The sequence below is a fragment of the Sylvia atricapilla genome, chromosome 15 (genome assembly GCF_009819655.1).
Source record: "Sylvia atricapilla isolate bSylAtr1 chromosome 15, bSylAtr1.pri, whole genome shotgun sequence".
In the NCBI taxonomy this organism is placed as follows: Eukaryota; Metazoa; Chordata; class Aves; order Passeriformes; family Sylviidae; genus Sylvia; species Sylvia atricapilla.
Window position 1 is genome coordinate 15949101 of NC_089154.1, and position 24102 is coordinate 15973202.

A 24102-nucleotide genomic window follows, 5' to 3' on the forward strand; every position below is an offset into this window, starting at 1 on the left:
GGACCTTTCCCTGGGGACACGGATTGTAGCTGAAGCTCTCTTTTAATGGGTTCTGGGTGAGTTGTGGGTACTTGATGGTGAGGAGCTTTGTATGTTGTTTTGCAAAGGTGAGGCTTTATTGTGCTGCTGTTGATGAGACCTCTGGAAAACATGTTTGTATTCTTAGGCAGAGTGTAAAAATTTATCTGTAGAATGGATGGAGGTGTCAATTAAAGTGTTTATGTGTCTTTGTATGTGGGATAGGCAGCAAAACTGTAGCAATTGAATGCAATAGCTGTTATAGGGGTTTTTTTCACCAGTTCTTTCAGAGGAAGCTTTCTGTCAGTCACCATTCTACTTGGATTTTTCTCCCTTCTGCAGTGTTTGGGTTCTGACAAGATAGATTGTCTAAAATATAGGAATCAATTGAGTAAAACAAAAAAAAAAACTAGATGTCAGCTTTCCTAGGCAGAAGAGACAGGCATGAGGGGTGTAGAAAGCTGGAGAGGACATGGTGTAAGAAGAATCAGTAGTTTGTAGGTGCTCATCTGTTCATAAAATCTCCCTTATCAGATTATTTTTCTTCTTTTTCTTCTGTCCCTCAGTCTGGAAATCCAGAGTGGGCTCCCAGAACATGATCTGATCCTAGTGTTAAAGGTGGAATGGGATAAGTGTGTTAGGCTTGTTTCTCTCCAAACTTACACTTCTGAAAGTAAGAATATATCTGTGGAAGTGCTTACACATTAAAATCTAAAAGTACCGTAGGCAAAAGCAAACTTAGGGCACCCCTCTTTTGAAGGGTGAGTCTTGTGTGCACCTGCCAACTTGGAGTCATAGAATTATAGAATATCCTGAGTTGAAAGGGAGCTACAAGGATCATAGAAGCCCAACTCCTGAGTTGGACTGCGTAATAGAAATGGTTTTTAATTTCTTCCTTTCTTAAGAGCTTTTCCTTCGCTGACTCTCAAATAAGCTTATATTAATTGTGGCTTTACATTAACATTCTTTAAAAGAGCTGCCCAGTGAAAAGTGTTGCTAGTTATATCTACAAGTCTGCCAGTCTCAGTGGTGAAGGGCAGAATTTTCATCAAGAATTGCCTTTTCATGTCAGAGAAGTTAGTCTTTTACCCTCTAAGTGTGGCATATTGCTAATGGAGAGAAACACTGTATGTATTTGAAAAGCCCATAAGGAGGCTGTGATCCAAGTCTGTAAGAGCTACCACTGGGAAATGGGAGTTTTTCCTTAATTTTCGGCTTTGCGCTGTTTGCGTGTGTGTGCGTGTGTAGCTCTCTGTTGTGCACAAGCACCTGGGACAGGTGTGTTTTGATGTCATTGCACAGCTGGAGGGAGAAGCCACCAGTGTTTGTGGATTTTAGTGCACTGGGTGGGGGGACAGGCATAATTTCTCATGACCTGTGAAACAAAATGGGGTGCATTTATTAAAAAAAAAAAAATGGGACTAGGGAGAAGTTTGTGCAGCAACTTTTGTGGGGATAGTGTGTATCAATGGCCATCCAAGAGGTGTAATAGGTTTGTACTCACTTCCACATGGCGTGGGTGGCAGTGCATGTGTACCTTGTGTCTGTGGTAGGTTGCATGTTTGCATGACATTTGCTCTCTAATGGTTGTTCTTTTTGTCTCGCTTTTTGTGGGATTGCTGCTGTTTGGCTGTTATGTTTGTCACTGCAGTCATCGCCAGTCCTGGAGGAAAAGGTAAATCTTGTTGCTGCATCTGAACTTCATTAATCCGAGTGCTGGAGGTTGCTGTGGAGTGGTGACGGTGTGATGCTAGGAATGTATTGTACTGGCATATTTGTTCTCTCTGTCTACTGGCACCTGTGCTGAACTTGCTGTTTCATGGGCACAGAGGGAGCTGTGGAGCTGGAATAAAAACAACAGGGGGAAGCTTGTGCATGCAAATGCAAAAGACACACAAGTTTCGTGCCAAAACAGGATCAGATGTCTAGGATAGCATGTTTACACTGCACATCCCCTGATGTTTTAAAAAGTCCTGGAATCACAGACCCGTAGAATAATAGAATATCCTGAGTTGGAAGGAGTCCATAAGGATTATCAAATCCAGCTCCTGTCCCTGCACAGACACCTGAACAATCCCATCCTGTGCCTGAGAGTGTTGTCCAAACACTCATGGAACTCTGGTAGCCTTGGGGCTGTGGCCATTCATTCAGGAGCCTGGGCAGTGCCCACCACTCTCTGGGGGAAGAACCTTTTCCTGAAATCCAGCCTAAAACTCCCCTGACACAGCTTCATGCAATTCCCTCTGGTTCCAAAAAATTTCTTCTCTCTTATTTTACTCTAGAGAACAAGCCATGCCCGATTTCTGAGTGGAGCAGAACAGGTGTCAGTAGGTTTCCAAAGGCAGTTTTGGCTGATGGTTGGGCAGGGAGTGCTGTGCCCAGAACCTTCAAAGAGTCTAGTTCTCCTCTTGAAATGCTGGCAAACAAACTGTAGTTTCGTTATGTTTTGTAAACTTTAGGATGTTGCTTGTAGAACATCCTGATCCCAGGTTTTGGCTGCTGCAAACTTTCATTGGAGAGCGTGCTGTTCGCCTTGTAACTCAAGGTGCAGCTAACAAGTGTTAATACTCACCCTGGCCGAGCCCTGGAAAGATGTGGGAATATGATGGCAAGTGCAGCACTCAAAATTTAGACCAGCCCTGAGAATTCTTTAAATTTATTTGTATTTCAGTTTGGTCACCAACTCCAGGACTGCAAAACTGGAGTTAGCTCTTCTAGGGTGTTTGCTTTTTTCCCTTTCCTGGGAGGTTTTAGAGAGGCTTGAAGGTGTTTCCAAAGAAACGCAGCAAGGAAATTTCCTAACAGTCTGTGCTAAAATTCTTTCCTGAAGATTCTACAGCTTCTGAGGCTACAGAAACCCTGTACCTCTGTCTTTTTGACAGGGACTGTGAAATTCACTCATTTCCTCTCCATTCAGTGGCTCCTGTATTTCCTTGTGTGTTAGGTGTGTATGTGTTTGCATATCAACAAAAAAGGGAAAGTATAATTTAATGTCTCTCAGCATACTTTTGGGGCAGCTTTTATGTCTTGTGTTGTCAGTGAGTTACGTCACATCATTCCAGCATAGTCACTAAGATACTCTGGCTGCACCACTGATTTGACAAGGACTGTTCTGCAATTATAGAAAACTTTCTCCTGCTCCATACATCTGTGAAAGCAAGATTCTCTTAAAACTGTCATTCGGTCCTGAAAAACTGACAATTAAAGCATCTCAAAAAATAGCCTAATTTTGTTTTCTCCATAAATAGAGGTTTTTTTTTTGAAGTAGACTGTTAGGGACCCATGGATTATTTCTTTAACTGTAAAACTAAGAATTTTCTGATTTTGTGGGAAAAAGTGGCTCTGATTTCTAGTTTTGAATCCCTGCATAATCTCTTACACATAATTAACTCTACTTTCTGTGGTGCTTGTATCAGGGCCAGGGTGAAGATTTCCTAGGAGGGGAAACATTTGCATAGTATGTTATTTAGAAACTTTGTAGGAACTTGAAACCCAGCTGTTAGAAACTTTCAGGGTCTTTGAATGAAAGCAGTGGGATAAAGAGAGGTATCTTCAGTAAATAGGTGGAGGTAACTGTCCTTTGGCATCATGACCTAGTAGGAGCAGGTGTAAGTGGCAGGTTACAGTCATAAATTGTGATTTAGATAAGCAGCAGTGGAATGTTTTCACTAAACCTTCAGCAATTATTTAAGTCACAAGCAACAAGATGCCTTTGGTAGTGGAACGGAAAAGCTACAAGGAAACTGACAATTCCTGTCACATAGGAGTCTGGGTTTGAATCTGTGGAGAATGATAGAATCATTAAGGTTGTAAAAGACCTCCAAGATCATCAAGTTTCACCTTCAACTGGATACACTCAGGCCTATTAAATCATACCGTGAAGTGCCAGATCCACACACCTTTTGAATGCTTCCAAGGACTGTGATTCCACCATTGCTGTGGGCAGTATGTTTCCATGCTTAACCACTCTTTCACTGAAGAAATTTTCTGCAGTATCCAACCTGAACCTACCCTGGTGTAGCTTGAGGACATTTCCTCTTGTCCTGTTGCTTGTCACCTGTGAGAAAGTCATTGATGTTTTATCAGTGATCTGTGTTCCTCCAAAATCCAGTTACATGTGTCCTTTCTAAGAGGGTTTGTGTATGAAGCTTCTATGTACAAATCTAGTATCTTCAGGAGAGGATGTTAATGCAAATTCCTAGGAAAAGTGCATCCCAAGCAGGCTACACTGGAAACTCCTTTCTGCCTCATCTTGCCTATCCAAGACAGGCCACAGAAGTCCTTTTTGCCTGTTCGAGGTAGGCACTGATGCAGCAATGCAGCATGCTGTGGCAGCTGGGCAGTGCTGGCAGTAAGAAGGTTGGGCATTGTGGTTTTTCTCAGGAAACATTGTCTGCTCTGCTGGACTCTCCACCTCCGTCCTTCCTGAAAGAGCTGGCTGGTGTACTATCCCCTGTGTTAGTGTGTTTGCTCTGTCCCAGGGGCCCTGTAGCAGTTGTTTCCCATGGTTACAAGGTGAGACGGCTGCACTTGTTTCCCAGCCTGGGCGTGGCACCCAGTGCTGGTGATCATTACAGAAACGCACATGGAGGTCCGCTGTTACTAACAGCGTGCTGCAAAGGGCAGATTTCATCACACTCCCACAATTAAGCAGAAACCCAGTGCAGGACTAGGAGAAGTATGATTGAGTCTTGAGTGTGGGTGCACATCACACAGAGAATCAATTTAGTTCAGCTCTGCAGGGACTGGAGTCTAATAGAAATACCGTGAACCATTTGCTGGGTTCAGCAGGCTGCTACTGCAGCCTTTCCACCTTCACTGCTTGCTCTAGACTTCCTCCCACTGAAACTTGTTCTCAAAATCTGTGCCAGCTTTTATGTTCAGAATCAAACCTGCAGTTAGCGAGTCACCTGCAGTTGCCAGAAAGGAGAGGATGAAGAGAACACACTTAAGAGACACCTAGCAATATACACAGTGCATTCATTTGTAACTTTGTTTAGTTTCTGAAGGGCAAGTGCGTTGTAATAGGGGGAGGGAGGGAGATCAAAAAATACAAATACTCTCTTTCTTGCTTAAAATTGGATCCACCCCTCTGGTTCCTGTTGTTGAAGCTCACCAGATTTGGGGTGGAATGTCGTAAAGTTTCATGTAGATGGCACTTAAAAACCTCATTCATCACCCTGGGATGACATCTCTAGAAGCTATTATATTTTTTTGCTGTGAGAGTTGTTTGCCGTGGCTTATTTTCCTCCAGTACCTTTGTTTTTCAGAGGAAGCAATGACTTAAATTGTCTCGTGGTTCCCTGCACTTTCTTGTTTCTCCAAATTTCTCATACTGATTGAGCAGTCAGTTGTACCTATTATGGCCACTGACCCCATTCCTCTTAGAGTTTCTCCAGGAGGAGGTATTACTCTAGCAGTAACACCATGGGACTAAGCAGCCAGCACCAAGGAAGCGTGGGAGCTGGGAGTTCAGGCAGCTGCCACATGAGGCTAACAGTTGCAGTCCAGTTTATAGTAACTAGTGTTTCACATACACTAGCATGCTGTTTGTTTTCTGTGAGAACTTTGTACATGGTTAACACACTTTCCTCTCTCTCCTTTGTCTCTTTAGCAGGAAGGAACGTCCCAACTCACTGAATGTCTTCCCCCTCGCTGATGGCATGGTACGTGGGCAGATAGGGGCCAAGATCATCCCAACACTGGACCACTGGCACCTGAGTGACCTCGGCCAGCTGCAGTCCAACTCCAGCTACAAGGTTTTCTAGACCATCACAGAGCAAGGGTTTCCCACTCTCTCGCTGTCGATAACATCTCACATTTTCATTGAGCTAGAGACAATCTGTGTCCCTAACCCTTTGCAGCCTCTCCCTATGTGTTTGCTCCCATAGTAGTTGTGCTGGAGATGGGAGAATATTCTTCTGCAGATCTGGCATATGGTGCAAGAAGGGTTTCACACAGCTCCTCATGGTGCTTGTCTCAGGGATAATCTTCTTTACTTGGCTGACCCCAAGTTGAGCGGGATGTGTGTGAAGGCAGTTAGGGATTGAGTAAAGAGAAATCCTTCACTTCTTAATAGCTCATTTGAGAGAGGACATGGTGGATCCTGTCCCCTCCCCACTTTGAAAAGAGCAATGGTTCTGCAATGCAAGTGGGGCCAGGCGTTGTGTTGCACTTGCCCTTAAGTGTTTGTCATTTTTGGCTGATCTCTTGGCCTTCCTGTTTTCACTAAAAAAGGGCTCCTTATCCTGTCTGGATGCCCAAGTCTTGCACTGTGCTTGAAGGTCTTACATTCCTCCTATGCCTAGTCACTGTTCTAGACTTGCACTGTCTACTTTCAGTATATCTGTCACTGTCACTGCTCTGCCTTTTGCACCAGGTCTTTCAAAATCCTCACAGCATTGCAGCTTCACTGGAGCAGCTCATGTTGCTGGCTGATGCATCTTGTGCTCTGCTCTGCCATTCAGGGGTCTCCACTATTCGGAGATTGGTCTGAACCCCAAGGCCCAAGTGGTGTGCTATGAGCTGATAGCTCACGGTAGCTGTTTACAGATTAGGCTATGCATGATGACCTGCATTTCCCATTAGCTGTACACGTAGGCTTTGCAAAGTCTTTGTGCTCAGGATCCCACCGAATTCTTCTCTTTAGAATGATTTTCCACAAATGCCTGATGACAGGTATGAGAGCCCCTGGTTTCTCTGCTGAGCACAGCTCAGTGTGTCCACTGGTATCTCACAGAGTTTCTGCTCTACTTCAGAAGTATCGGATTAAATTTACCTTCACTCTGCTTGGAATTTGTAGAACATCAGCTGTTTTATGTGTCACATGTAAGGACTGGTCTCCTTTTGAAAAATTGTGAATCACTGATCCTGTAAACTACATTGAGGCAGTAACGGCAAAGAGGAGATTAAAACAAAGAGAAATCCCCAGCTTGTTGTACCCACTCTACATGTCTCTAGATCCTGTGAATGGGCTTTCATATGAGGGAGTCTGCAGCAGTGGCCTTCTTGATGGATAACAAATTCACAGTTTACTCAGAAAAAAAAGCAGAAAGTTATTTTTTTAACACTACGTCTGTAAAGCAGCCAGGCCTAGCACAGCACAAATGTCAGCAGTTTGTCAGCTCTCTGCCATTGTGGAATTTGGAAATCAAAAAAACCTTTGCCTAGGACGGAGAATTGGAATCCAGTCCTTATTGTAGTGTTAGGGGCACAGAATTTTGGGAAATGTAGCGACTTGCAAAATGCCATTCAGATACTACAGTCATTTCTGGAAAGCTCCGGGATTACGGAATAGCAGTGCCACAGTACAATAATGTAATAGTGGATGGTGGAAATGAGAATAGAGCATGAATATGTTTCTTCATACTAGTGCTGTGCCAGCACAACTGAAATATATGGACCCCAAGCCCCGTTATTCCTCAGGCTCTCCAGGCAGTGCTGCGCACCTTGGTGAACAGACCTTCCAGGGATCAGGCTGGGCAGTAGGAGTTAATTTTTAGAGAAGAGATGGGTAGGCATTGTGGTTAGATCCATCTTCCACAGCCTTGCTAAGGTGTAATTCTTTAGTTCGTCCTACTGAGAACTTGCAAAAGAAGTAACCCAACATCTGCATTGCAGGGGAATGCAGCAGCAACCCAGATAAATGGGAAGCTTTGGTGTCCAAGTTCAGGTAATAGACTGCTTTGGGCAGGGAAGACACCCTGTGCAAGGGTTGGAACTAGGTAATGCTTAAGGTCCTTTCCAACCCGAACCATTCTGTGATTACTGACTGGATCTCTTAGTTATTTGGTGGTGGTATCAGGACAAAAAAAATCTGCTTCCAAGAAAGCTTTGTGCAGAGCTAGCAGTGTGCTGCTCCAAATGTAGTGTGCTGGGATTCGTGTTGGTGCTCGTTAGGGAGACTCAGAATAGAATGCTGGGATTAAGGAGGCTTAGATGATACAGTGGACCTGAGGACCTTGTGCTGTGGAAGACTTGGATGAATAGTCTGTTATGGAGAATTTCCTGAGTATGGAGCAAATTAATGAATAATTAAAGGATGTGGTTGACTTACTTGCTGGTTTGGAATGGAGATTTTCCTCCCAGAAGCTTCTTGCACACTCTGTGACTGAAATGCTGTCTCTTCCTCTGCATGACTGACTTCTCGGAGGCATGGCTCATGCCTCCCTTGCCTCTTCTTCAGAGCTCTGATATTTTGCTGACATCACTCACACACGACTCGCCTTCCCAGTATGTACCTGACTATTCTCACTAGTTTTCCTTCTTCATGGGGCCATGCTGGACTTACATTTTAAGTGTCCCTGTTTACTTTTTGTTACTATTTTCTATTTTAGTTGCTATCATTATTTTATTTTTGCATTCAGTTGTGCATTTGTTTTATACAGTGTTTTGGAGATGAAGGTCCTTAACATTTTTGTTTTTATGTACTATGCTTTCAGTGTTATAACCATACAATTGTGGCTTCTCATGGTGACATATGACTGCTATGAATGTTGGGCCTTTACAATGCATTTTGGAGGTCACTACTACACAGTTGATGTTTAGGAGGTTGACAGGTATGGCCGTAGGTAAGTGGTGGCTGTGGAGATTACTCTTTGGGTGAGCTGTGGGGTTTGGAGAATGCCTCCTGTGCTGGCGAGAAGAGCTCTACTTTTAGTGCAATATTTAGCATTAACAGAGCGCTCAGACAGTAGAAGGAAGATACGAGCTTTTGGGCTGTGAAGAGGAGCACATTGGTAGAATATACATTTGGGAGGAATTTCTCTAATGCAGGCTGGAAAGTTGATAAAGTATGTTTTCTAGGTAAATACAAGACTCACATCTATAACCAAGGAGTAGGGAAAGACTGGGGTAATTACTTATTCATGTGTTCAGAGTAAGAGGCAGGTTATGTCAATAAACAAGAAGTTACAGGATATTGCTGATACAAATATCACTCTATAGACACATATGATCACGGGCTTTTGGATGACATCTGGTTCATAAGAACAAGAAATGACAAGTGGAGTGGATGCACTTGCGTGTCTCTTACACGGCTAAGATGCTCCTGAACTTTGGTTATTCTCATAGACTTAGAGTGGGTCCAAGAACATCCCTGAATTCTTTCATCCAACAGCAGTTTTGTTTGAGGAAAGAGGTTTTATGGTTGCACTTCACACTTCATAGTCTGTGTCCCTTTGTACATCTGAATGCACAGAAGACAAACTGCAGTTGAGGTAGTCCAAAGCTTGCTGGAGTCTGTTTGTTATCAAAAAAGCCCACTTGATTCTTTTTTTCCTTTACATATTAGTAAAGTAGCTCCTAAACCAGGAATATGAAGTAGAGGTGGGAAGTGTGGTTTTCACATGCAGCAGCCAAAGTGCAAAGTTCTCATCTCAGTCTTGATGCTAAAACCAGCATATGTGCAGGGAGATGGTTTGGATATTCATGTGGGTGCTGTTTGGACTGACAATGTGGAAAATATACAAAATGTGGATTGCATTTAATGGTAGTGCCATTTAAAAAAAACAATCAGTTTCCAGTATAAATGCGCAGATGCAGTATAAACCCTTTGACTTCCACAGTGCAATGTGCAGCAGGGCATTCTAAGATAAGCATACAGAGGCCAGTCAAATTAAAGGAAGACCTTAATAAAATTCCAGATTAACAAAAATAAGGCTGCAAAGGGTTAAGTCACCATTTTTTTTTCAGTCTTCTCACTCATCCCATATTGGATTTTTTTGTCATGTTGTGAAGCTGTTATTAGAACAAGACTTCCAAATGAGTGAAATGAAACTGTGTCACACCTTCAGGGGGGTTCAGAGCAGCCTCTGAGCAGAATCAAGATTTCTCTAGTATTTTCACAGGAGGTCAGAGGCCAGTGGTGAAGATGAAAGCTGGATCTGGATGTGCAGATGCTGAACGCCACTGCACCCAATTGTAGCTTATTGTCGCATATAACTTCAGCATTAATTATGTCACCTCCCTGCAGGCAGTAATTAGAATGGGCTGCCCTTAAGACTGGGGGGATTTCATTTGGATCTGAGAGAGGTAACAGTGCTGGTCAGGGCATTCCTTGTCTGACTGAAGCAGTGCTGCTTTAATTGACAAACACAGGTCACAGTATAAAACCCTACTTTATACTGTGACAAAGCCTTGAAGCCTCCCTGTTCCTCATGAAGTGATGGTACAAGAAGTCGGGCTGTAATGTCTGTTAGAACTAAGAGCTGTTTTGCGCGCTTCATACTGAGAATCCATCTCCTATGTTCATTTCTCACCTTTCTGAATTCTTGGTTATTGTCATCCTGCCATTTGGAAATGAGATACCACACCTGTTTCTGCTGTGTTCTCAAGCTGGACCCATGCCTGCCTAGCTCTGCCTGAGGTGGTGTGGGGACATAGGTCTGCTGTGTCAGACACGCCAGAGCATCCCAGATCAGTGTCCACTCTGCTTCTGCAGTTCAGTAGCAAAAGCAGTTTGCTGTTTTCTCATCCAGGTGTCTTGATGGCTTACGCTAATGACATCAGCCAAGACTTCTAAGAGGCCACTTCAGATCCTTCTCAAGCGATATCCATGTTGCCTTTCAGCCTTGGGAAACACTGGCCTAGTTTGCTGCAAGTGCCAAAGCCATTCAGCTTACACTGTAGTCAGTGTGGGCTACAGGTGCTTTCCACCTGTGGCAAGGCCACCTGTCTTGAGATCACATACCAATGTGATTTGTGAAGACCAGTGTTCAGTAGTGAAGGAGGAAGGTCACCAGCCCTTTCCACAGGTGGGATTTGCTTGTTGAGTTCGGCACGAGAGCTCACTGCTTCACTGTGGTGGTAGTGCCTGGTGTGACCAGCAAACAATGGGACATGTAACTGAGCAAGAGAGCAAGAACCATGGTCATAATGCTTTAAGGTAGCCATACACCAGCAAATGGGACCTACTGAAATGTATAATTGTGCTTTTCCCTTTCTGTTTTGCTGCCCTGGAATTGCCACAGTGCCCCCAAGACGAAATGTCTGAATCTGGGCAGTCCTCAGCAGCTGCCACACCAAGCACCACGGGAACCAAGTCCAACACTCCCACATCATCCGTGCCCTCTGCTGCTGTCACCCCTCTGAACGAGAGCATCCAGCCCATCAGCGAGTACACCAATGGCACCACAAAGAGCAATAAGAGGGCACGAGAAAAGCGGAACAGCCGGAACATGGAAGTCCAGGTCACACAGGAGATGAGGAATGTCAGCATAGGTATGGCAGCTGGAACTCAGGTACTTGGTCACTAATATAATCGACTTCACAGTGCTTGTGTCTTTTTGTTACAGGGAAAGGCTGGGAGACTGCACTGTAAGTATAGAATTTGAGGAAGCCTGACATGGAAAGGTACATGAATGAGGCAGGGCTAATTGGATGTTAGCAGTTTTCTGCATAGTAAATTTTTGAGAACATCAGTTATATGAGTGATTTCACAAATTCACAGGGTAGGAACAGGTTTCTGAGTTCAGTTACCTGCAGTGACATGTATTCATGTCATGGAACCTCTTTCCTGAGCACTCAAGTCACGTTTTAGGCTGAGCTTTTGGGAAGCTGTTTCTGGACCTCGTTAGTATGGCAGTTAAAAGCTTTTATTTAGTTTTTTCTCTGGATTTATTTGTATTTTATATCCAGTTCTTCAAATGCCAAATTTGTCAGTGCCATTAAATAATTATTTTCTCTCTGTGCTCTTATCCCACTTTGTTTAGAACAATTGTATACAGCAGTTTTTCTCAGCTAAATGAGCTGATTTCTTTTAGCCTTTTTCTCGTATAAGAATAACTCCCAAATCTGTGGAAGTTACAGTTGTCTTCTCTCTGTTTTCATTAAATTCATTAATTTGAATTAATGATTTCTTGTCAGGAAAGCCATCATCTAAGCTTTAACACCAGGCTGTTAAATAAATAAATGATGTAATAACATGATAACAGGCCCTTTAGCTGTGCCTATGTAGTGTCTGAGCAGATCCACTCTGGATTGTGAGAATTGCAGTGGCCATCAGAAATGAGAAATTATCTGTTTTACAGGTCATGAACCTAAAATACAGAAGGACTGTAAGATTTATTAAAGATCATTAGGATAACATGCAGGAGCACAGGGGTAAACAGGTCTCTGAGGTTGGCATCTGAACCAGCTGATCGTATTTTTACCCAAGTTATTCCTTGGGAAGCAGAAGTTATAACTAAGGTATTACTGAAGCAGAAATTCCTCTGCTAACATTCCCAAGCTGGTTCCTAACAAAGTAAGACCATAAACCAACATAGAACATCTTCTGCTGTAGCACTGAATGAGAACTGCCATGACTGAGTCCCAGTCTCTGTTTTCCTGAGGGGGTCCTCAGGGCCACAGATGTCCATTTGTCAGAGATAATGATAGTTGTCCATGGAAGCATACGGGTTCTGCCCAGCCTGCTGTTCGATCGTGGTCTGGCTGTGATCTTGGCCAAGGCAAGACCATGAAACACTTGTGTCAGGAAAGCTAAGCTTGGATGCCAGTAGTTTGAATGCCCTATAAATACCCTGATTTTTTACACTTCGAGCTTTTCTTGGGTCAAAGTCATCTCTTTTTGGTGTGTGTGCAGTTGTGAAGTGGAAGGGTTTTTTGGTGGGGTTTTTTTTGTTGTTGTTGTTGTTTGTTTTTTGTTTTTGTTTTTTTTTTTTTTTTTTTTTTTTTGTGTTTTTTTTTTGTTTTTTTTGATTGGTTTTTTGGGGGGGTTTTTGGGTGTTCCCCCCCCCCCCCTCACTTTCTTGGTGCAATTGCAATATTGTGGAATTTGATCAAAGCAGATAGTTATGGCTTCTTTACGTGCTCTGCATGTTTAGCCTTTCAGGTGTTTCTCACCCCCAACGCAAAATCAATTCTCTATGCTTAGAAGTAATGAACATACTTGAATTTTAATAATGTATTTTATGCATCTGTAAATAAAGTGTCTGTCAGTGATGCATATGCCTTACAGCTAAACTATCAATAATGGTCTTCAGAGGGATTTGCAGAAAAGCTTCCCAGCTTGCTAAAGTAAAGCTGAGAAAGGCTGCGTTTGTGTTAGACTCAATGGGTATGGATACCTGCTTTGGCAACAGATCCACATCACACTTTGTCTTCCAGCCTGGGTTTGCTGCCAGGTGGTGTACAATGCCAGCCTGAAAGAAGTTAACACTTTGGTTGCCATGGGCTTTGTATATTTGGCTACTGAGATCGTCTGCAAAGGTCAAAAATGTCACATCGAAGTTCATTGAGGGACTAATGTAATTCACAAATTAGGTTGTTAATCCTTCAGGAACTCCTTGTGTGAACAGACACGATGTTCATTTTGCTTGTTCACAATAGGTGCAAGTCTGACCTTGTGAGGATTTTGGTATCCAATAAACAGGACTTGACAAGAGAAAGAAGTTCCTTGTTCTTTAAATAATAGCTTTAGGCTGTAGATTACGCACAAAACAGATTTCATTTATTGGTTTTGAAGTCAAGTTTCACTGTAATGGATATCTAAACCAGCACTGTAATGGATATCTAAACCAGTGTAGACTTGAGAATTTGTATTGAAAATCTGTTTCTATTAAAACTAAGTAGTGCCAGTTTCTAACAGTGGTAATTTCTGTGAAGCTCTGCAGAAAAATTACTGTGCTGCCTTTAATCTCAGCTAATGCTATATGGGGATGGAGGAGTTTTTTACTGGCAGATAAAAAAGGAGTTTTGGAATTTACTTCTATGGATATAACATTTCTACTTATCCTGCTTTAGTGAATATTCAGGGCAATGACTTTAGTGATGCTCTGGAATGGGAGTGGGAAGGGGAATGCTTACAGTGTTCATCCTCTGGAATTGAGAGACCATGTTCAGCCACTTTCTGTTCTGATTTGAGACTTTGAATGTGGCACTATGAAATTTTCAAACCTCAGTATTCAAAACTGTAAAAGTCCCTTCAAGAAATACCATTCTCTGAGAGTCCTGATCCTGTATTTGGTATATACTGTCTTATCTAGGGATGGGCAGCAGCGATGAGTGGTCCGATGTCCAGGACATCATTGATTCTACTCCAGAGCTGGATATGTGTCAGGACCCCCGCCTGGAACGCACGGGTAGCAGGTACTGAGTTGTGACTTTTCTCTGTGTGCTGTGTCACTTGGCTTCACGAGGAGTGAGGAATGGATGCTCTGGCTTACTGGTCAGGAGAGATCATGGAGAGGATGGAGCAGCAGCAGGTTAAGACAAGCAAAGAGAACATAGGCTTAAGCTGTAAGGAAGAGGGAGAAGGTGCATTTGTCTAATAAGAGCTCAGTTCTGAATGCCATTTTAAAACCTCAAGTATTTTTCAGTTCTATGTTTTTCAAATATTTGAGGAGTAGAGGCAGGGCTGTCCCCCAAGGGAGGACAAACAGAGGTAACTTTACCAATCCCAATCCCACAGGCTCTGAGCAGGGAGGCTCAGATCACTGGTACTGAGAGCACCAGACAAGGCTTTGGCTGCCCCACCTCTGGCATTGTCCAAGACCAGGTTGGATGGGGCTTGGAGCAACCTGATCTAGTGGGAGGTGTCCAGGGTTGAAACAGGTGGTCTTTAAGGTCCCTTCCAACCCAAGTCATTCCATGATTCTATGATATGGGGAATAACACGTGCTATTTTCTTTACTCACTTTGTTCCCTGATTCAGCCAATGGTGAACAGGTGGAGTGTGCTCTCCAGGTTTTGACTGCAACTGTCTGAGATGCTCAGTATTTCAAAGATAAATTTTTGAGCTTAAATGTTGTCAAGTAACAAGATTCCTTCTGTGTTTTTGTTTGTTTGTTTGTTGTTGTTGGTTTTGGTTTTTGTTTTGTTTTTGTTTTTCTTCCAACAACAGTCCAACACAGGGGATTGTGAACAAAGCATTTGGCATCAACACAGACTCCCTGTACCATGAACTTTCCACAGCAGGGTCTGAGGTCATTGGAGATGTTGATGAAGGAGCAGATCTGCTAGGTAAAACCTTGTTAGAACCATTTTCTCTGGTACAATGACACAATATTAAGCTTCTAGAAACATTTAAATTCTCTTTGTCTTTCAGAACTTGAATGTTTAGCTTTTTAAAGAATGCATGGAAATTGAGATACATGTGATAGAAGCATGTACCTGCAGTACAGTAATGATCTCAGCTGTTAGGTAACTTTTATTTGGGTTGTGTTCAGTGCATAAGTTATTTTTCTACAGGATTTTCCCATACAAATAATTTGAAGACAAAATTTGCTCCTCTGGCTGAAACTTCCGCCCGCCACCCCCCCAGTAATTTTATACTGAAAATAAAAAGTTTCTTTGAAATTTGTAAGAAAGTAACTCATTTGTTTAACCTTTTGATATTTAGATGATGTGGAAATACTATGCTCTGTAATGCAGTATTTACTGTTTTGCAGTCAGCCTAAGAGGTGTAATGATTCACTTTTTAAGCTGGTTTTGAAGGTATTTGTAATACCTGTAGCCAGGCTGTTTTCTGTGTTTTTGACTGGGATTCTGCAGCCATCAGGGAAGCAGCTTATCCTCAGGGGGCACTCTGAGTCTTCTCCATACTCATTCAATTGAATTCCTGAGTATCTAGAGCTTGTTTTTTGACAGAATTTAAGCATGTTCTTAATTCCTGCTGTTTTCCTGCATCAGGAGAGTACAGGTGCTCTTTGAATACTCAGGTGACATGGGCAGCTGATAGAATTTATAACAGTGTACCTCATTTTCCATGTTACTGCTTGCTTTAAGGAGCCTTATGACACAGGAGGACTTCAGAAACAATGTGTTACATGTACTTAGTGGCAAGAGATCTGATCTGAAAGTGCACATTTCCTTTCTAGTGATTTCTGATACAGATCTGATTATGGATAATCTTGTAAGTTTGGTTCTGTGTATGTGTCCAGAACAGAATGAGCTGAAGTGTGTCACACAGACTTGCTGGCAGCAGCTCACCTTTGCCCAAATTAGGAAGGTACTTTTATCAGCTTTGATACTTCTTGTATCAGGACCCTTAAAAAGCATGTTTCTGCAGGGGGGATAGATTTTGCCCTATTAAACAAAAACTTAACCTTGAATATGTGGACTGAAATTTCGAAAGGATACAGTAGTTCTTGTTTGATGAATGACAAATACCTGTGAAATTGTACTCTTATAAGCCAATAGTGTGACTGGAATTAAGAACATGAACCAGACCATCATGAGAATGCTTGCAGTAGTTTTTTGATATGGGTAGGTTTGTGTTGTTTTTTTTTTAAATCATGCTAGCCCTGCAGCATTTATGAGAGCCCTTGTGCCATTGCCTGAAGTGTAAAATCATTTATTGTTTCACCTTCAACTCAAGATTGCCAGAAGAAAAAAAATCTGCAGAAAACTCAGGATGAACACACAGGCTTTCTCTGCCTGCAGTGGGAGCCAATCTGTGCAAGTATTTACAAAAGAAAGAATTCTGAAGGAAAAGCAAGATTTCCAGGTTTGAGAATCACCTGGATGCTGGTAGCCATTTGCAGAAGGGCTGGGGCTCCTGCTTAAAAGGGAAGCCTGACATTAGGAACTACATGTGGTGGTTAAAGCTGTGGAATGAATTTTGGTTAACCAGCTCCATACTTGATCAAGGAGCTCTCTTCCTAGCAGAATTAAAACACTAAAACCATGGATAATCTTGCCATTGGCTATCTGTTTTATCTTGGTCCTCATGTTCACTCCTTCTTATCGTGGAGTGTTGGGTTGATTCTGCAGCTCTGTCTGCTAATCACTGTGCAACTGCTGCTTTCCTTCTCCCCCCAGTATGGCTGGGGTATCGGGTATTATTGGCTTGGAAGAGTTACTGTTCTGGAAAATTACTTGCTTGGTGTATGAATGGCTTTGAACAACATGCTTCCCACTTTGGAAGCCTGCCTTCTGCAAATCCGCTTCTTCTTGGGATTACCCTGTAGTCTGACACAGTAGTAGCAAGAAATGCAGACTGTTGTTTTCAAAGGGCCAAAGCTTTTTGTTGCCCAAATCTTGCATGGTTATTCACTACAGTCTCAGATGAAGTCAAAGGTGCTTCACCTCGTCCTGCTACAAGGCTACCCAAAGACTTCAGTGTGTTGAGATGTCTGTTGTTTGGGAGTTACCACTTGAAATAGAAGTGTACAAAGACTTTGTTGAACAGTGCCCATGTAAGTGTGGGCCCTGAAGATCACAATGTAGTTTCTGAAGACTGCAGCGTGGCTTACGAGGAGGACATTTCTGTGCTGGGACCATTTTCTAACCTGAGCAGAGCAGCCTTTCAGGTGATCCCATGGCGGTACAGCAAAATAGGAAGGCTGGTTCCTTTGCAAACCTGGGAAATGGACTCTTACAAAATCAGGTAGTTCTGTGCCTTTTTTTTTTTTTTGGTGATAAACATTGATCTAATTAATCCTTTTGCTGAGTTCTGGCCACTGACTCTGGCACGTAAGAGTATTTTTACAGTGAACACACACATTGCTGGTTCCTCCCCACAAAGGGAAGAAGCAGAGAAAGATCTCAGGGGTCATGTCTCTAAACGAGAAGTGAGACTGGTACTTCTTTTGGCTTTGCACAGTAGAAAGCACAAAAGAAAGTCTGGTAAAGATAGAAGCAAAGGGCTAGATCTTAGGGCTGACAAAAATCTGTCAACATAATCCAAATTTTTGCCTTTTTTGTTAGTTAGAATGCTCTCTCTTTGTGCTGTACCTTTGAGTTTGAAGAGACACAGAGGAAATGGAGCTTTATGAACATGATGTAAGAAGCAAGATCCACAAGCTGAAGGAGTTCTCTCTAGGTCGTATTTGGGGCTTGCTTCTTTCTTTAAATCAAATTAATGAATGACTCTAAGCTGACTATAGTGAAGACTTACTACTTCCTCCAGTCTCTCAATGCTTGGAAGTCAATCTGTAAAGAATATTATTTTTTGTTTTTTTTGGTCTCAGTTCCTTAAAGAAAGAGAAATCTCATTAAAGAGGACCTTAAAAACAGGACTTGTAGAAATTACCCTTGAGCAGTGTCTGGCAGGCAAGTCTGATTCTGGAATGGAAAATCCCATTCATTCCTGGTACATAATTGGCATTCTTTATGTTTTATTATTTTGAATAAAACCCACAAAACATGTGGGTTTCCTCCCACCTCTAATACTGCTTTACATACATGGATTTGTATAGGAAGTATTCTGGAGAAAACTGTGGAATGAGAACAATTATTTACTAATGGGCATTGAGGATGAAATTCCCTTATTTCTCCTAGAGACTTAGGAGCACTAGTTGGCTGTTTTCCTGCATATCCACATGCTAATCACAAGTGATCCATGGTAGGCTGCTGTTCTCCCATCTCTTCTCAGCTCCCTCTTCTACCAGATCCCACGTCCTGCTCTTCCCTATCTCAAGTGTTTCCAGACACAAAGGATCACAGTAGTTAGGGTGTGCTCAGTGGACAGGTCTTTTCACTGAGAGTAGTGAGAGTGGTGAGCTGATAGCCCAGAGAAGCTCTGGCTGCCCCATCCCTGGGAGAGTCCAAGGCCAGGTTAGAGGGGGCTTGGAGCAACCTGGGATAGTGGAAGATGTCCATGCCCATGGCAGGGGGTGGAACTGGATGATCATTCCAACCCAGACCATTCTGTGATTCAGGTTTAGGATAACCAACTCTATTTGCTTTGGAAATTAAAGAACTGGGGGTCTGTGCTAAAGGCAGAAATGCAGCCTTATTAGCGGTAAGTTTATATACAGTGTTGTGTACAGAAGTCAAAATGAGATTATCAAACTAAGTCCCAGAGCTACACTGTACAAAAAAAAAAAAAGGTTTTAAATGCAAACAATTGTCTTTTGTAAGCTGTGGTGTTACTGGAGAGCAGAGTTATTGTCAGAGGATCTAGCTGTTAAAATCACAAGGGGAGAGGTAGTGGGAATGAGCTGTTCTGCATGTAGTGATTGATGATTAAATAAAGACACAATAAAGGTTTACCCAGCCCAGGAAGATCTGATTGCCTCAGATCCATGTCTGGAAATCTGGGGATAGCTGAGGTGTGTGGTTGCAGTTATGAGTGGTACCACGGGTTACCTTTCCTTGGGTTTTTTTTCCTGTACTATATGTAGAGTCATGCCATCAACAGCTATGGCACGTCCTGTCCTTACTATTTCATGGCTTTTGATATTGAAATGGCTGAATCATTGCTAATTTTTTTTGAACAAAATTTTGATTTTGTTGGTTTCAGTCACTGATGGATCCTTTTTCACTTCCTTTTTCCCTTGTCTCTCTGTGCTTCGCTGGACATGGCGCATAGGGGAGTTCTCAGGTGTGTATCTCCTGCTCAGTTCTCCTTGTTTCTTCTTTTCTGGTTGAGGTTGGATGATGTGGTATACACGTGTGATACTCCCCTGCTCTTGTCCAAACACGGTTGGCTTTGCAGAATTCTTCACCTCACCTTGCTTGGTTGCCTCACACTGGTGGGTCCCTGCAGTGGGAGGTCCCAGCTCTGCTTGTGTTCCTGCTGCCTTTCAACCTACTTTCTCTTGTGTGGCTGTGGGCAGGCTCCACAGTGCACACTAGCCTGTCAGTCAAGGTCTTGGGGCTCACAGGGCTTTTTGTCTGCCAGGAAGGGTACTTGTAGCAGAGCTTGGGTGGGCACAGGCTGAGTGAGGGTCCCATTGTCCTCTCCATGGCCTTTGCTGTGAGGAGTCCTTCCATTGCCAGTGGCTGTGGGGGGTTACCTGGTGCAAACTAACCCCTTTCGGGTATGGTGATAATGGTACTAAATACACTTTTGTGATTGGTTAGAGTGGCAAAGCCTCTGTCTTTGGTGGAAACTTTGCCTTTCTGTCTCAGGAGTTGTGTGATAGCTCTGTCCTTGTTGGGGGAGGCTGCTTGCTGCTCTAGGGCCATGCTCTGCCATTAGGTTTGCACCTGCTTGTAAAACACACTTGGGCCCTGATGCAATTTCAGTTGAAGTCAAGGGAATCTCTCTTGATTACAGTGCAAACTGGGTAAAACTTGCCCTATAGTAAAGATGGTGACCTGGCAGCTGTGATAGTATCATGCACCAACAAGCTCTGCCACGTCCCTGTGTCTGGTAGTGCTCAGTGCGGGCTTTGTAATGATACCAAGAAAGGGATGGCATCATCCCTTCTTTTCATTCAGACTGGTTTTACTGTAAGCCACATTTTTTGTGAACGTTTCTCAGAAAATCTCCCATCAGAAAATCTGATGTTGGGTTGGAGTTTGTTGCAGTGTGGAGGTGCATTTGGGCCTTTTTAGGCCAGATGAAATCTTTGATACTCAGCCCTACTTTTGGTTTTTTCTCCCTGCTACTGTCCTTCCTTCACCCTGTTCATAATGTTTATTGGCCTGCCTTTGTTGTGGGAAACTCAAGGATGTATCATCCAGGGAAGATTATGAAGGTGAAGAAAGCAGGTCTCAAGCTTGTCCTGACATCCGTTGTGATAGGACAAGGGGCGATGGTTTTAAACAGAAGAGGGGAAATTTAGATTAAATATAACAAAAATGTTTTTTTGCAATTAAGGTGGTAAGGCTCTGGCACAGGTTGCCTGGAAAAGCTGTGGCTGCTTCATCCCTGGGTGAGTTCAAGGCCAGGCTTGATGAGGCTTAGACAAACATGGTCTAGTGGGAGGTGTCCCTGCCCATGGCAGGGGACTGGAAATGGATGAGTTTTAAAGGTCTCTTTCAACCCAAACCATTCTGTGACACTCTAAGGTAAAGTCCCTGTTAAGTCAGGCTGAAGCAGAACAAGATCACTTTCTACCAAGCATTACATCTGCTGGCACCACACACTGTACATGTGCTGATGAGCTGCTCTGTTTGCTGTTTACAGACTGGTACTTAATGGCTGCTGTTTTTCTCTTCCTTTCTTCCCCTTCGTCCCCATTTCTTTCTGTTCCCTTTCTCGTATGGGATGGCTCTCATAGTACGGGATGATTTCTTTGGTAAGGCGAAGGCCTTTTTACTTTTTTTTTTCTTTTCTTTTCTGTTTTAATGTGCATTTTTTTCTGCATTCTTTTCATCCACTCTTCATCTGTCCATGTCTTGCATCATCTTGGTTTGGTTTTTTGTGGTGATGGCAGCACCTCCCCAAGAAGCAGGATGCAGCTGCACTGTAGAGGTGGTTTGGGGATTCTTGTTAATTATCTGCTTTGATGCTTCACACTGTTTGGCTGGCTGTGGGAGGAAGATGGTGTAGGTTCTCTGCTGGACAGGGCTCTGCCCAGACCTCACCTCTCGTTGCTCCACACTCCAGAGAGTTGAAGAGATCTCTTTTATAGTCTCTCCACACTGAAAGTTTTCTTCCCATGAGCAGAGGAGTCCCATTATGGCCTGTACAAGGTGATCTCATAGTGGCATTTCATGGCTCTGGGAGGCTTCTTCCTGTTCTTTATTGTCAGAGGAGCCTCTCCGACCTCCAGGTGGTTAAGGCATTGGTCTGTCACTGCATCACACACAAGTAGAAACTGTGGTGAAGGATACTGATGGAATGTGTGTGGCCTTTAGCTCTGGCATGATAGCCCACCCTCTTCCCCAGAATTTCTTTCTCTCCCAAAAGCAGCTGCAGAGAGGGATGTATGACTCCAGAATATGAAGAAAAAAGATTTAATCCAAAAAAGATTGGGGTGAGCTTTTTCCTAGATGTTCTTCAGCATATTTAATGTTCTTTTGCTAATTTAATGCCTTACAGGCTAAATATTTAATTGATCATTTGTAAAATCACTAAAAATGAGCAAGAAAATAATTTAATAAATAGAAGACTTCTGGTTTTTCTGACCTACATGTGGCACGTCACAAAAAAAAAAAAAAGGAGTATAGATCCTTTACCCTACCTACCCAAAATACCCATAGTTTGCATTGCAATTGGCATTGCCCATTTCTATGATGTTGGAATATTCTCTGACACACATTGTCTGAAACATCAAAGTGATTAATTATTCGTCACTAACTTTTCAAAAGTTCTTTGAAAATGCTGCTTCTTACTCATTCTTGCTGGAATTTGTTTTTGTCATCATAAAGTCATCCCATTTAACTGTGGGAAGAGGATCTTTGTGTTGGAGTGTTGTAGTGTGTCCTCACTTCTCATGTGTTGCCATGTTCCTCTAACTTCCATTTAATTTAAGTTTGTGTTGATTTTATTTTCTGCAAATATTAATCAGCAAAATGACATGTCACAAAGACTGTTGATGCCTTTGCTGTGAAGGAAGAGAGAGTTTAGAGGGCAGGACAAATACTGATTGTGGGGAGACTTCATGCTCTGAGACCTGTGGTGAGATACGGGCTGCACCCCTCAGCACTGTCCTCCAACAGGGAGAAGCCTCTGTGCCGTCAGCTCTCAGGTGGCCTCTGTTCCTCACTAAAACAGAGGCTGAGCCTGGAACTCAGCAAGTCCTTGGTAGCGGGAAACAATCCAGATGTGCTTTTGGTCCCTAAATTTCATTGGTTTTATGAAATACTGAATTTGACCTTCACTTGCAGCCCCAGATGCATCAGTGTGCTTGTAAACCAGTCTGCAGATTGCAGCTGTACGTGGATACCCATGTGCAAGTGCAGAGTGTCTGCTGAAGGTGCTGATTGTGAGTCTGAAGTAGTGAAACCAAGACTTCACATTTTAAACATCTGTGAGAATGCTATTAGAGCTAGATGTAGCAAGGGACAATCTGCAGTCCTATTAAAATTGCTCTGGCAGAAGGTCAATAACGGGGAAGCCTTTTGTCTTCATGAAACTCGTCACAGCTATGATCCTAAATAATGCAAACAGAAAATTTGGCTTATACTAAGAAAGGAAGAAAATCACTAGTGTGCAGATCAGGACAGCAATTCAGACAGTTCTGCTTTCCTCTGTGAAAAACCCATAAACTCTACCTTGATTCCATGGGAGGAATGATAAAAAATTTGCAATAGCTCATGGCTGAACCAGGAGTTACTGCCTTGACTTCCCCTGATTGTTATTAGTGAAGCTCTCCCCTCTGTCCCTCTCAAAGAGGTCTGTGAAGGTTGGGGTCAGTAGCTAGGTCTGAATTTGGGTTCTCTACAGGACACATGGGTATCTTTGCTGGCGCTGTTTGGTCATTCAGCTAGAGAGACTCCACTCTCCACACAGGACACAGGAATCTAGGGAAACCTAACAAAAGTGATTTATTTTCCTCAGGCATAAGTTAGGCAGTGCCACAAAAGCTGCATGTTTCTAGGAGAGCAGGTGAAAACTGCCTGGCCTTTCTTTTCAGGAATGGGCAAAGAAGTGGGCAATCTGCTGTTGGAGAACTCTCAGCTGCTGGAGACCAAGTAAGGAATTGTTGCATGCAATGACCTACCTGCCTGGTTATGAGAGGTCACCTTGGAGTTTGTCTTGGCCAAAACTTGTGCCTCATTTATCTAACTGGTTGCTCTGAATACTTGTTCCTTCACTTGTAGAAGAAGAATTGCTCTCCTGAGCTGTTTCCTAACTGTCTCCTTTCTGCAGGCACTTGGATAAAGCTTCTAGGCATGTGCTGGTAGGGCCTGATGTCATCTGAGATCAGTTGCAACCTTTAAATTAACTTCAGTGGGAATCCATGAGTTGGTCTGAGCCTCTGTGAGGATATTGTTGTTAATAAGGTTTTATTTGCAAGGTTTGTTAATTAGGAAAAAAAAAAGATTGTCACTGTTGAGTTCTCAAACAATTTCGTAGTTGAGGGAGGAGAAGCAGACAATTTAATGGAGCTGGTTTTTGAGAAAAGCTGGCAAACGAGCTATTAAAGCTGAGGAGCTGGGAAGAGGAAGGCAGAGTACTTCCAGGGAAGAGCTGGAAAACCTACTGTGATGGGAAGCTACTGATTTTCTAAATTTCAAATGTTTTGGAGCTGATTGGAAATGCGTATTTCTATTGCCATCATCTGCAATTATCCTCAATTGCAAGTGACAGCAGTTCTGAAAGGTGTATTTCAGACTTTCATTCTGTCAAAAATAGATAGGTTACTCTACACGTGTCTTCTGCAGTGTTCTTCCATCTTCTGAAGGAGAGGTTTGTTTGTTAGTCAGGATACAGGAATGAACAAACCTCATATTGAACAATTATGGTGATTTCTCTGTTCTTCTGCAGCTCCATCTTCCAAAAGTTTAATTTCCCTTGAGTCA

General features: G+C 42.9%; 1 protein-coding gene across 21 annotated transcripts in view; it reads left to right on the forward strand.

Annotated features, from left to right (window-relative positions):
• Positions 1 to 24102, forward strand: part of MAPK8IP3 (mitogen-activated protein kinase 8 interacting protein 3) — a 62257-nt gene that overhangs the window by 15100 nt on the left and 23055 nt on the right. For 4 of the 21 annotated variants that reach the window (XM_066330369.1, XM_066330370.1, XM_066330373.1 and 1 more), the window contains exons 5-11: positions 1670 to 1693; positions 5633 to 5684; positions 10989 to 11238; positions 14004 to 14106; positions 14861 to 14979; positions 19205 to 19285; positions 23214 to 23271. In XM_066330369.1, coding sequence (XP_066186466.1) covers positions 1670 to 1693; positions 5633 to 5684; positions 10989 to 11238; positions 14004 to 14106; positions 14861 to 14979; positions 19205 to 19285; positions 23214 to 23271 — 687 coding nt within the window. Of the gene's footprint in view, positions 1 to 1669; positions 1694 to 5632; positions 5778 to 8459; positions 8589 to 10988; positions 11239 to 14003; positions 14107 to 14860; positions 14980 to 19204; positions 19286 to 20912; positions 20931 to 23213; positions 23272 to 24102 lie in introns of those variants that run through there. The other 17 variants (XM_066330365.1, XM_066330366.1, XM_066330379.1 and 14 more) reach the window with 14 other exon arrangements.